Raw genomic sequence first — 13,605 nt, forward strand, 5'->3', positions numbered from 1 at the left:
GTCTAAATGGTGAATCTCCCAACCTTTCATTGCTGCGATCTCTAGTAATAGACGGATGGTCTCGATTCGTGCTACGGGTGCAAATACTTCATCAAAGTCGATTCCTTTTCGTTGAACATAGCCCTTTACAACAAGTCGTGCCTTGTGCTTTACGGTTCTTCCTTCTGCATCCTTTTTTACTTTAAAGACCCACTTCAACCCTATGGCTTTGTGACCATGTGGTAGATAAGTGAGCTCCCAAGTGTGATTTTTTTCGATGGCTTCTAACTCTGCTTTCATAGCTTCCTGCCATGCTTGTACGTTTGCTGCCTCAACATAATTTGTTGGTCCTTCACCTATAAACATCAACTCGTCATCAGATAAGCCTTAACCGTCAACGTAATCTTCCAACCAACGAGGAGGTTGTCGGTTACGGGTAGGCGTATGATCATGAATAGGTGAATCCACACTTGCGTTAGATTCATCAGATGTTTGTGCACCACTTGAACTTCCACTTTGAGCATAGGCTGTTGAACTTGTACTAGGTGTTGAAAGTGCACTTTGACTTGGACTATTTGTGACAAATTCATTGGCAACATAACCTTCTGCTTTACTACTCATATCAACAATAAAACATGCATTTGTTGACAAGCTCTCTGTCTCCTCAGAATCTTTCCACACCCATTTTCTTTTTTCATCAAATGTGACATTTCTTGCCACTACCACCTTATTATCACATGGATTAAACATGCGATATGCCTTGCAACCCGGTTCGACCCCAAGATACACCATAGCTCGGCTTCGATCACTTAACTTCGTTACATGATTATCTGTTACTTTCACATATCCGGCACACCCAAATACCTTCACATGTTGAAGTGTCGGTTTGTTCCCCTTTAATGCCTCATAAGGTGTCATTTGCTTTACACCTTTTGTTGGAAGCCTATTTAATACATAAACTGAGTGACGAACCGCTTCTCCCCATAATTCGTCCGGTACTTCCATTGTCTTAAGCATTGATCGGGTTGCCTCCATAACGGTACGGTTTCTTCTCTTAACGACGCCATTTTGTGGTGGTGAATATGGCGCCGTTAGTTGTCTTCTTATACCTTCCTGTTCACAAAAATCAGAAAACAGTTTGGAGGTGAACTCCCCACCTCGGTCAGTACGCAACCCGGTTAGCTTTAAGGACGTTTCCTGTTCAACTTTTTTTTTAAACGACACAAACTTTTCAAAGGCTTCAACTTTAGTTTTCAACATAAATCCCCACATATAGCGACTATAATCATCAACAATCAATAGAAAATATCGATTACCTCCAAGTTTCGCTGGTGTGATCGGCCCACAGAGGTCAGCGTACACTTGTTCGAGTGGTCTTTCGGCTCGCCATCGGGCTTCTTTTGGAAACGGTTTCTTTGGTTGCTTCCCAATCATGCACCCTTCACAAACCTGTGATGGATGTTTCACCCTTGGTACACCCCGCACTAGTTCCTCTTGAACCATTGACTCAATGACACGAAAGTTTATGTGTCCGAGTCGTGCATGCCACAACCATACATCATTTTCTATATTTGCCATCAAGCATACGGGTTTCGATACATTAAGAGCTATTTTATACAAATGGTTTTGAGATCGTTGTACCTTTAAAATTAGCTGGTCATTTTCATTATGGACCTTCAAATGCTCGCCCACCATTTCGATCCTATAGCCAATCTCTGTTAATTGACCAAGGCCGATGATGTTGCTTCTCAAGGCTGGAATATAGTAGACATCAGTCACCAACAATTGACTTCCATCTTTACAGTCCACCAATATAGTACCTTTCCTGCGATGGTAACTTTTGATCCATCTCCAAATCCTACTTGACCAATCTTGTTCTCGTCTAATTCAGCGAAGGCTGACTTCAAATTAGTCATGTGATTACTCGCACCGTTATCCAAATACCATACTTTCTTTGTCGTGTCACCACTATCTTCATACATATTTGGAAATACCTTTTCTTCATTTAATAAGATGAGTGAATTATTTTCTTCTCCGCATACCGTAAGTAAAAGAGTATGCTCCTCTTCTTGTGTTGTGGTTTGATTTGTTTCATCATTCTTGTCATTCTGACCCTTGCATTCGGACGCGTAATGTCCATACTTCTCACAGTTGAAACACTTAATGTGTTTCTTATCTTTCGGCCGATGATAATTACCCCCATTATCTCGCTGCCCATTGTAACCGCCACGATTGTTTCTGCCACGACCTCTGCCTCGACTACCACTTCGACCACCCCGATCAAAGTGATTTGAACTGCGCCCTCTACCTCCTGAGTTTGAACCACCCCTTGAATTCTTTTGTGATGAAGACGTCTCTCCCTTCACAAGAAGTAAACTGTTTTCAGTGGTGTTCGTACCATTTGCACGAAGTTTCAAACGATCTTCATAGGCTTTCAGCCTACCAATAGCTTCCTCAAATGGCATCTTATCAATATCCGAATACTGCTTAATAGATGCCACCAGTTGGAGGTATTTGTCGGGCACCGAATCGAGTAACTTTCTCACGAGCATACTATCTTCGAGAGTGGCTCTCAAACTGTTGTATTTAGAAATCATACCACTGAGTTTCCCTGCAAATCATCAACTGATTCGCTGTCTTTCATTCGTAAACCCTCGAATTCACTCTTCAGAGTGTGCAGTCTTGCCTTTTGCACACGCTCAGCACCGAGGTATCGCGTCTTCATTGATTCCTAAACGTCCTTCGCCGTCTTATTCTTTGAGATCTGTAACAACACATCTTCTGGTACAGCCTGAAATATGAAAGCCCTAGCTGACTTGCTTTTCTTCTCGTCCACATCCACCCCGGCCTGTGGTTCTACCGAATCCCATAACCCATGAGCGTCGAGAATGGCTTCCATGCGAATTGCCCAGGTTGTATAATTTGTTGATGTTAAAATAGGACATTGGAATGGAACGGAACCTTCTTTTGCTGTATGAGCTATGATCGACATATCTTCAGTTTTTATGTATTTTGGCATACAACCAGGTTAGCTCTGGATACCAATTGTGAGATGTAATACATAAAACCAAAAATATAATCGATGTACAAGATGAAGTTTGGGGCAATTTTCTGTTGTATTTCTTTGAATGAAAAACGTTGCAATACTGAATTGAAGAGAGCTACAAAGTACAACTATTTAAAGCTAAATAAGATAACAACTGAATCCTAAAAACTTGGATCATTATTCCATGCTTTCATCCTTCACACGTTCAATTTACTTGGCCATATCCTGTATTCTCGGTCAACTCCACAACGTCATAATTTGACCCAACATTATGTATAGAAGGGAAGGGGAGGGGATAAGGAGTAATATAATATAAAGTCCTATTTTTCTACTAAAAAAGCCAAATTAGAAACAGAAACCGAATAACAATTCAATTTAAAGTTTCTTTTCCAACTTTGGTAAACCTTACTGGACAAAGAATCTATACGTGCATATATATACACGATATCTAAGATTTTATTCCTTCTTAAAATCTTGCTTCGTGTATATAATACGATCGATATTTAGGTTTCATTCATTCACAAATCATGATTTCGATGGATTCCAAGAGGGTTCCTGCTGCTGTTCGTTCACCTAACCATCACGACTCCTACCCCAATGGAGTTCCTTCACGTTTTCCGTGTCTATTGCTTGCAGACAAAAAAGAGGAACATGTTCGGAAAAAGTATTTCCCCAACAAAAAGTACATCCGAAAATTACTGAACCGGTTTCCGTCTCTAATTAGAGCGGAGGAAAAAGAAGATGATGTTCGAGAAGTGTTTAGTCTCTCAAGCAAGAGCATCAGTAAGATACGGCTACCTGAAGCAAGTGGTAAGATATGTATGTCTTCCGGTGGGTGGATCTTAACTGTTGGAGACGATTTCGTTACAAAACTCATAAATCCATTCACCCGTCAAATCATCAATCTTCCAATCATCTACACCTTTCCAGAATTTGCAAGCACTTCAAAGTGGTATATAGGTTTCAGGAAGCTCGTCCTTGTCGATTCATTATCGTTGGTGGTGGTGTTGTGGGGATGTTCAGGAAAGCTAGGGTTTTGTCGGTACGAAGATGAAAAGTGGACAGCTATCGTTAATGGTTGGGATCAGATGTTTTTAGATATCGCGTATCACAAGGGTCGTATTTATAGTTTTGGTTGTAACCACCAGATCCAAGCTTGTGATGTTCTTGAAGAGAATCCAACAATCGTAACTGTTACAACGCTGCCCAAAGATCTTTATGGGGAATGGCGTAACGGATATTTTGTTCATAAATGGCTCGGGGGAGCGTATATTGTGGGTGGATGGGAAGAAAACGTGTTGTTGGTGGTTATCAGGGAGGGAATGTATGATAATAGCGAGGATGAGTTATGTGATGAAATTTACAAGACGACGAGTTTTCGGATTTTCAAGTATGATTTAGATAGTGAAGAATGGTCAGAAGTAAAGGATTTGGGTACAAAAGCTTTGTTTGTTGGATATAGTCAATCGTTTTTTATGGAGGAGGAGGAGTCGATAATAAAGGGGAATTGCATATATTTTACTGATGATGTTTTTGAGTTATATGCTGTGAGCTTTAAGGGCGGAGGGAGAGATATGGGGGTGTACCATATGTCTAGCGGGACCGTTGAACCTCACTTTGAGGGAGAGTCGCGTAGTCACTTAGCCCCACCAATCTGGCTTCAACCTCCCGTCTAACTTAAATTTATTTTAGCGTTGGAATAAGTTTTATCGATCTGAGAGTTACTCATAAAGTAATATATGTTTGTTTGATGAACCTTTCTTAATCAAGTGTTTGTTGGAGTATATATTTAGTTAATCAATGGAGATTTCTTTTCTGTAGTGTTAATTGGACCCACCATTGCTTCAATAATTTGCAATCTCTAGGCTTTTATAAGTTGACCTGTTATGAACACTAGCGTATACGTGAATGCTTTACATAACAAACATAATGTATATGACATCCTTTTTTTTACGAGTTTATTTGCAAAGCATCGAACCAAATCATGCAGTCATGCCAAGAGTCAAAAGTGGGAGCTTGCATATCTAACCATATCTTAATTTTGAGCCATAGCGACATCGCCAATGGACACGGAAAAACACGTGATCGATACTTTCAACTCTATGGTAACATAACACGCAATCTATCCTTTGTATTTCTAAGCCCCTTTTCGATAAATTTAGTTTAGAGGTACGACGATACCAAGCAATTCTCAAAATTAAGATGTTCACCTTTCTAGAAACCAACTTTGACTACCTTGTTACATGATTAGAAATCGGCAAACACCCTTCATCAATGTGAGCAGGAGTTTTGTTTACCTGGAATGAGTTATCAACACCAATCGACCAGTCCCATGAATCACGAACATCTAAGATAGCAACATCGCCAATTTGGGCTTGTAAAGTTTCCAACAGCTCACGATCAGTGGCAGTACCAGGATTTTTTTTCAGTGGGGGCAAAAAAATTTTTAAAACCGTAGCAATTTTTTGAGCAAAATATGGAGGTTTTGGGACAAAAAAAGAGGTTTTTTAGGCAAAATTATGGAGGTTTTTGGACAAAATTTGAAGGTTTGTGGGCAAAATTTGAAGGTTTTGGGGTAAAATTTGGAGATTTTTGGGCAAAATCTGAAGGTTTCGGGTCAAAATATGTAGGTTTTGGAGCAAAAAAAAAATCCACCGGGGGCAAAGTCGAAAAATCCAAAAATTTTACACTGAAAATTGCAAATCCACTAGGGGCGGCTGCCCCCGCTTGCCCCTAAATAAAACCGCCCGTGCTCACGATAGCCCAATTCTAACGCCAAGACCCCTCATGAAACATATCTGCCACTGTACAATCTTTATCACTAGCAAGATGGAATAACCTACCAAATTTTGATTTTAGCGTTCCATTAACTTTTCAATTATCCGTCCAAAATGTTACCGATTGACCATTTTCTATCTTCACCCGCAACATGTTATTAGGAATAAAATTACATTGTTGTGCTTTTAAAAAGCAACGAACAATACATGACCATGTGCTATTCCCAATAGGACATTGACCGATATATGACATCCTCACCATAAATAGCGCGAATAACGGAAACCCACATTGCATGCCCACATGTGAAAAATATCCAGATCCACTTAAATAGCAATGCGGTATTAAATTCTCGAAGACTACCAATACTCAACCCACCACATTCACGAAAAGCCATCACTTGTTCCCACCGAATCCAATTAATTTTTGAATCATTATTGGAACTTCCCCAGAAAAATCTAGCACGTAAACTTTCAAGTTTATCGATAACCGTGTTCGGACATTTATAAAGAGAAAATAGACAAATGTCCAAACTCCCAAGTACCGCCTTAATGAGAGTTAAGCGACCTCCAATTGAATTGAGAGTAAATTCGCCTTCCATGTTGACAATTTTTTCGTGTATCGATTCACCGAATCATCCCAATTTGAAACACGGTTCATTGAACCACCTACCGTCAAACCCAAATATGCGTAAGGTAATGAACCTTTACTACAACCTGATTGCCGCAACATTCGGTCAATTTCAATATCTATCACTCCCACTCCAAAAAACCATGACTTCAACACATTAATTGTAACAAGCCGAGCTGTTCTGTTAAAACTTTCGTTAAATACTAGACGATCGTTAGTCAAATCATACGATTTTCCTACGCCGAAGTTTTTTAAATACGTTAAAGAATAATTATCAGTGATTACTTGAACTTTACGTGTTGAATTATGTGAATTCATGCTTAGTTCTTAGAGGATATATGATAATATGTGATGCATATTCAATAAGAAAACGCTTCGGTTTAGAAGTACTTTGAAATTCGAAGGGTTGATGAAAACCAGGAAAACATCTGAGACAAAACAAATACGGAGTAACAACTTACTTATAATTATTATTTATATAATTATTATGTTTTTAAAATATATTTAATTTATTAGTTGTATTAGTAAATTAAACCTCGTGGATTTGTTTAAACGAACGATTAACGTTCCGGGAATTCGATTTCGGTTAACGGCAATTAGAAACGAGCCATACTCAGTGAACTACTAAGCAAAACAAGCCCATGGACACCCCATGGGGCACCCATCGACTGAATGGCCTATAATGGGGGTTCCCTTGGATTTATTTTGGGTTCTTGATTGGTTACAAGTGATCCTTTAGCTATTAGGCTCTAACTTAATCTAAATTAAAACAACTGTATGCAAATTACTATCCCATAACCTAATTAAAATTAAAAAAAAAAAAAAAAAACGCAGCAACTCTCTTCCTCCTTCCTCCCAATCGTCGACCACTTTCAACCCTAGATCATTATTAATTTTTTATTTTTAGCTAGTGTTTGTTTGATTGAAAATGTTCCCCCTATCATTCTCTACGATTTGGTATAAGAAATTTAATCTTTAGATGTATAATCTCCAAAACCCTAGCTTTTAAATTCAGTTTTTTTATGATTACATATGTATTTAGTGTGTATTGCTCTAGTCCTTGATTGTATGCATGATTATATTCGATAATTTGTTCGGTTGATGTGTTTATGTTAAATCCCGAATTTGTATTGCATGCTACTGATATTTTAGACAAATTTTCTGTATTTGATATGTATCTAGATGAATTTCTCTCGAAAAAATAATAACTTTTCGTGTAAGAATCGCATGTTTTCGTTGTACGATTTGTAAGTTATGACCGGTTAAAATTTTCTATTTGAATGTTGTGTAAATCAGTTCGCTGGAATGTTGACATGAGAATTGAATTGTTTTATTGTCATTAACAGGTAGCTTGTTAAAAATAATGCAAATTACACTAGGATATCACATGAATCGGATACATAAGTCACCCATTATGCTTGATTGAAAATTGGTAACGTTTATTGTCGAATGCATTTGAAAACAGATCTAAAAGGCAATTTTAAATGACTTCTGGGACTAAATATTTTGAAATCTGGAAACTTTATGTTTATTAAATCAATTTTTATGTAGGATAGTGTCTTGAATGTTTTATACATCTTGAGATAATCGCATGCGAAAATGAACACTCGAACTTGGACCGAATCTGTCTCGAGTGTACAGAAAATGGCATAACATGAATTGGATGTTATTTTGAGACTTTCCATTATGGAAAATGAATATTTACATGTTATGGAACATATTGTTAATGTATGTAAACTTTTGAAACTTGATGCATTAAGTGCTATAAGGGTCATAACATGCTTAGTCTAGAATCTGTCCAAATCAGAACACCAGACTTCTGAGGCAGAACTGTATAAATTGGCTACACAAAATATTTAGACCTTTTTACAGGTGAAACTTTGGAATTTCCTTGACCACCTCCTACTGGTCTTATATTTTTTTTTTTTCATTTTTCTAGAATAAATGGTAGAATTTACAAAACTGATGCTCGAGCTGAAACTGTTATGTGCAATGTGTGATTGTAAAACGTGTTTATGAAAATGTGTAGACCATATGGCCTAGGTTTCTAGAATGGTATGAACCTTACCTACTGACACGTAAAGCACCATAGGCATACATTACTTGCTTTGTGTTTTACGGAACTCTATTTGGTCATTAACGGACTATTTATATGATACGTAACCGGAAACTGTTGAAGCTAGATGATTTGCTTCCGCTGTTTGCTTAGAGGTCGCATGCATTATTGCAACTGAAGTCCAACTTTCATTCAGACATTTGTTTATTCGCATTTAAACTTTTAAACTTATTATTACTATTTATTATCACATGACTTATGGTTTGTAACTATTTAACGGGATTTACGTTTATGAGTCAACCTTTTTAAATAATAATAAATGCTAATACTTTTGAAAACGTCTCATTTAGAGGGAGTACCGTTACTATGGGACCTGATGGTTAATGCACCGTTAATGAATCTTAATGGGGTGTTTTATTAATTCTCAGACCCGATAAACCATAAAAGTCATTTAAAACTTGCATCAATGCATCATATTCGCAATGCTCCATTTAGAGAGGAATATAACATCTTCCGCATAAAACAAATGTGATATATTAACCAGACTATGACCAAATACAACCCTGTAAAGTTTACCGGCCGATATACTTTCTTGGTTCAATAAATGCAGTCCTTCCATAATTATCAGAAATAAAAGAGGACTCAGCGGGTCACCTTGCCTTAAACCTCTTTGAACATGTAGCGTAAAGGCACATCTTTATCCACGATCGCTACACCAAACCAAAACCCAACTTTGCAAGCATAAAATCCAAAAAATTCCACTTAACGGAATTGTATGCCTTTTTGAAATCAACTGTTTTTGTTTCTCCTTCTTATACCACTCCATAATTTCATTTGAAATCAACGGTCTATCCAAAATTTGTCTTCCAGATATAAAAGTCGGTTGCTCCTTTGATGTAACCTTGTCGATCACTTTGACTATTCTGTTAGTTAACACCTTCGAGATTATCTTGTAGACAAGACCAACCAATGAAATCGGCCTATAATCTTTAATGAAAGTAGGGTTGGACACTTGCGGGATCAACGTTATGATTGCTGATGAAGACCCCTTCGGTATCCTTTTATCATGAAAAGCAACAAAAATTGCCTCACATAAATCTGTTTTCAAGATATTCCAGTATTTTTTGATGAAAGCAAAATCAAACCCGTACGGACCCGTAGCTTTATCACTACCACAATCCCAAACTGCATCCTAAATTTCAGATTCCGAAACAACTAGTTTGATCGCTGAAGCCTCGTCTACATTAAGAACCGATTGCGGTACGAAACTTAGTGGAGACCAAACCAACTGATCATGAGAAAATTTTGACTTATAGAACTTGAAAAATTATGTCTTGATTATCGTTGCATCTGTGACCCAATTGCCATTTACCATAATACCCCTCACCATTTGATTGTGTCGTCGTTGCTTTAAAACACCATGAAAAAACTTGGTATTTTCATCGCCTCCAGCATCCCATTTAACCCTTCCTTTTATAATAATATCCATCTCTTCATCCTTGCAAATGCTAGACATTTCCTACAGCAAACTAGCTCGTTCTAACAATAAACGTCAGTTATATTCCCTGCATTCAATTGCCCACAATATCATTTATCCGAGAATTAACTGTAACTTTACATGAAGTACGATTAATTCTTAAATAGAGATCCCATGATTTGATGGTGTTTTTAATGTGTTTCAACTTATCATTAAAATGAACTACCTGATTTCCCATGACTTCATTAGCCGCCACATTAACAACATTATCAAAATCATCATGATTCATCCAAGAATTGAAAATTTTAAACGTTAACGGACGAAAATCTAATAAATTATTTGGAAATATAATAGGATGATGTTCGGATAAACCTCTAGGGAGAGCCACAAGCTTATAATCTTCAAAATAATCCCCACCATTTGAACCATTATAGTGTATCGACTAAATTCTCGAGCAAAGCAAATTTATAGAGTTGTCCAGAGCAACATAACTTGTCGAGAAAATGCGTGCGATGATGATGATGTGTAAGTTATAGAGGCACTAATTATTTATTGGATCATGTATAGTACACCATTTGATGTTGGAAACATCATTTTTAATAGGATGCAAGACGCTATAGAAAGACCCTTATATCCACTACATTTTCGAATGTTGCTTACAAAGCTATTAAATTCTCTCAGCTTGCCGGAACATGGTCAATCGCAAGCCATACCTAGGGATAACGTAATGTGGTAACTGATCAATGTTATGTTTGAAGACTAAATGTGTGTTCGTATTGTTATTTGATATGAAATAAATGTGTGTTTGTATTGTAGACGACCTATAGTTTGGTACGACCTATAGTTTAGTCACCCAATGTTTATCCTTGGTCGACTACATAGTCAACCATGTATAACATTGCAGTCGACCATTCTCTAAAGTCAATATGGTCGACCACCTTGCAAATGAGGTGGTCGACCAAGATAACAGGGTGGTCTACCAAATTGATGGTCGACCTAATGGTGTGTATATTGACATTAAGACTTTGAAAAAAGTGTATTTTGGCCATTTTCTCCTTATTCCCACCGTTTTGGCTCAACGACGTCGGAGACATCAATTTAACGACACCGCGCCGGTGTGCTTTACCGGCATCGGTGGCCCACCATCACAATTTCGACGTTGAAGCCAAGTTAATTTATGGTTAACTTTATATATTTCTCCGTTTGAATATTTTTATTGTATATTTTTTTTTTCTTTTTAATCAAATTTTTCACCCCTATATAAACACATTTAAACTTTCATTATTTCTAGACACGTTCATGTAAGCCTCTGCCTGGCTGGCACGCTTTACTTCACGTTGCGCGGTATTGTGCGCGCCTCGCCGATGAGCTAGCAGACCAGGGACTGTTTTGTAAGTATTACAAATTTGGGGACTTCTGAACAATTATGCATGAATGAGTTTTTGGGGTAAATCCCGATCTGGAGTTCACTTTCTCCATTTTCCATCTTCAAGAAACAACCCCAATTCTAGTGTGAGAAAGTTCTAGACAGAGGAAGCTCAAATTAGTGAATAAGGAGGCTAGATCATCTCAAATTGGAACCCAATACCTAGTGTTGCAGCAACGTAGATTGGTTTTGCACTAAGGTAAAGCCCTAAAATTGTGCCTTTTGTGTTTATTTGATTTAGGGTTAAGGTTTGGGTTGTAAATGGGTTAAAAATCTCACTTCTTGTGAAATTTGGGTTTTTTGTGTAATTTGGGTATGTAAATCCTAATGTTGTTGGTTAGGGTTTAATGGCGAATTTTGATTATGTTGAGTCTTGAAATTTTGGCATAATCACTAGTACACTTGTGTAGTGGTGATTATGTTGTTGTTTGGGCAAGTGTTAACCCAAACATGGGTGTTGACCTTGAAATAGGTCAAATGGTGTTTTGTGTTACTAATTATGTGAAGTAAGTATGTTAGTACTTGATATTGTGTATATTTGGGTATTAGAGGCATAATCACTAGCTATTAGTGATTATGAATTTTTTACTTGTGTCAAGTTTTGGTCAAGTGCAAAACGGGTAGAAATTTGCACTTGAGAGTCTTGGTGTGTTGTTATAAGTCAACTTGTGTGCTTAGTTGATTTGTATTGAATGTAATAGGTGAATTACATTTGAACTTGGACTTCAAGCGTTGCACTCCTCAAGTGTTTTAAGGTGAGTGAAATAATTATATGTATGTATATATAAGTTGCGGGTGATGTGGTTAGTGTTATCAGTGCGTTGGATACACTTAATTCCGGACGTTGTGGAGACCACATAGTGTGATCATGTTAATACGTGCGATGGATACAAGTAACTCCAGAAGTTGTGAAGATCACATGGTGTAATGATGGCTGTGACCGATCGTTGGATCACTTCACGTCGTGCGTTGCACACCTTGTTCAAGTTCTATTTCGCATTCCTGTTATGTGGCGTGCCGCACATATATATGTGCGCCAAACAGATTGGCATGAGATGACAACCAGGATTGGTTTTAGGTTCTGTTTTGAAAAGTCGTTATAAGGTGCGCCGCACAAATTCTTCGCGCCGCGCAGATTCATGTTTTAAAAAAAAAAAGGTGTTCGTTTTTACTTAAACTGGTTGGGTCGTTTCAAATCACTCTCATATTTTTATAGACTTTCACCAATAAAAAAAAAAATTCAAAACCATGATTTTTACTAACATTGTTACTTTCGACGTTTATTCCGGTGGGTTTTTTACCGACGATAAGAAGAAACACTACAAAAGTGAGACACATACGTTGAACGTTGCTGTTAACGGTGTTAATATATTTAATTTAAAAGATTATTTAAGACGAAACGTTGATTGCGAAGCATCTGAGTTTTTGCATTGGGATGAAGAATCGGAGGTATTTGAGTTTCTTAACGACGATGATAAATGAGCCGAAATACTCGAAAAAGCAATAAAATATAAATTAAATATACATAAAATTAAATTTAAAAAAAAATCACTAAATAATGAACACTGAACAACGCGTCGTGCTCTAGTGTCAAGTTTAACTTACTTGAACATTTGGGATGTTAGATGTTTATGGACTAGTTCTAGTTGTGATTCGTAGTGGTCCCATTATTTTTAAGTAATTTTGAACTTAGACAAAATTGTACCGGTAGACCCTCAACTTTGCATCAAAAAGCATGAAAAACCTTTTTCTATTTTTTTAGCGTGGTTGACCTTCATTTATCCAAATCTTGCACCAATGACCTTCTGCTAACTTCTGTTAGTTTAGAGTCCGTTAAGTCGAGTCAGGTGCGCCTCACGTGAGGGTAAAATCATCCAGTCACTCAAATTTATATAAAAGTGTAGACCTTTCCAAAGTCTTATTGATATATTAGTCTCATTTCCAGTTATACGTGGCACTTTTATCATACTTAACATATATGGTTCAGTTGGGTCGTATGTTTTTAATGGGATAAATTTAGTTAAAAACTGGAAACGAGTTAAAAATAGATTCCTTGTCCAATAAGGTTTACCCAACTTTATATCGGATGCACCTACTTTTATTTTGGGTGTGCTTGGTTCTAGAAGAGGAATAAGAATGAAAATGATAATGGAATGGCAATAGGAATGCAATGATCATTTTCAATGCATTGTTGTTGATTGGTTGATACTTGTTGG

At 37.3% G+C, this 13,605-nt stretch overlaps 2 protein-coding genes across 2 annotated transcripts; one reads left to right on the plus strand and one right to left on the minus strand.

Annotated features, from left to right (window-relative positions):
• Positions 1-1,754: 1,754 nt before the first annotated feature.
• Positions 1,755-2,576, minus strand: LOC139854066 (uncharacterized). Its single transcript, XM_071843390.1, has one exon. The coding sequence runs from the start codon at positions 2,574-2,576 to the stop codon at positions 1,755-1,757; it is 822 nt and encodes a 273-aa protein (XP_071699491.1).
• A 985-nt stretch (positions 2,577-3,561) lies between these two features.
• On the plus strand, positions 3,562-4,701 carry LOC139854072 (putative F-box protein At5g55150). Its single transcript, XM_071843399.1, has one exon. The coding sequence runs from the start codon at positions 3,562-3,564 to the stop codon at positions 4,699-4,701; it is 1,140 nt and encodes a 379-aa protein (XP_071699500.1).
• The last annotated feature ends 8,904 nt before the right edge of the window (positions 4,702-13,605 follow it).

This window comes from Rutidosis leptorrhynchoides, chromosome 1, assembly GCF_046630445.1.
Source record: "Rutidosis leptorrhynchoides isolate AG116_Rl617_1_P2 chromosome 1, CSIRO_AGI_Rlap_v1, whole genome shotgun sequence".
Classification (NCBI taxonomy): domain Eukaryota; kingdom Viridiplantae; phylum Streptophyta; class Magnoliopsida; order Asterales; family Asteraceae; genus Rutidosis; species Rutidosis leptorrhynchoides.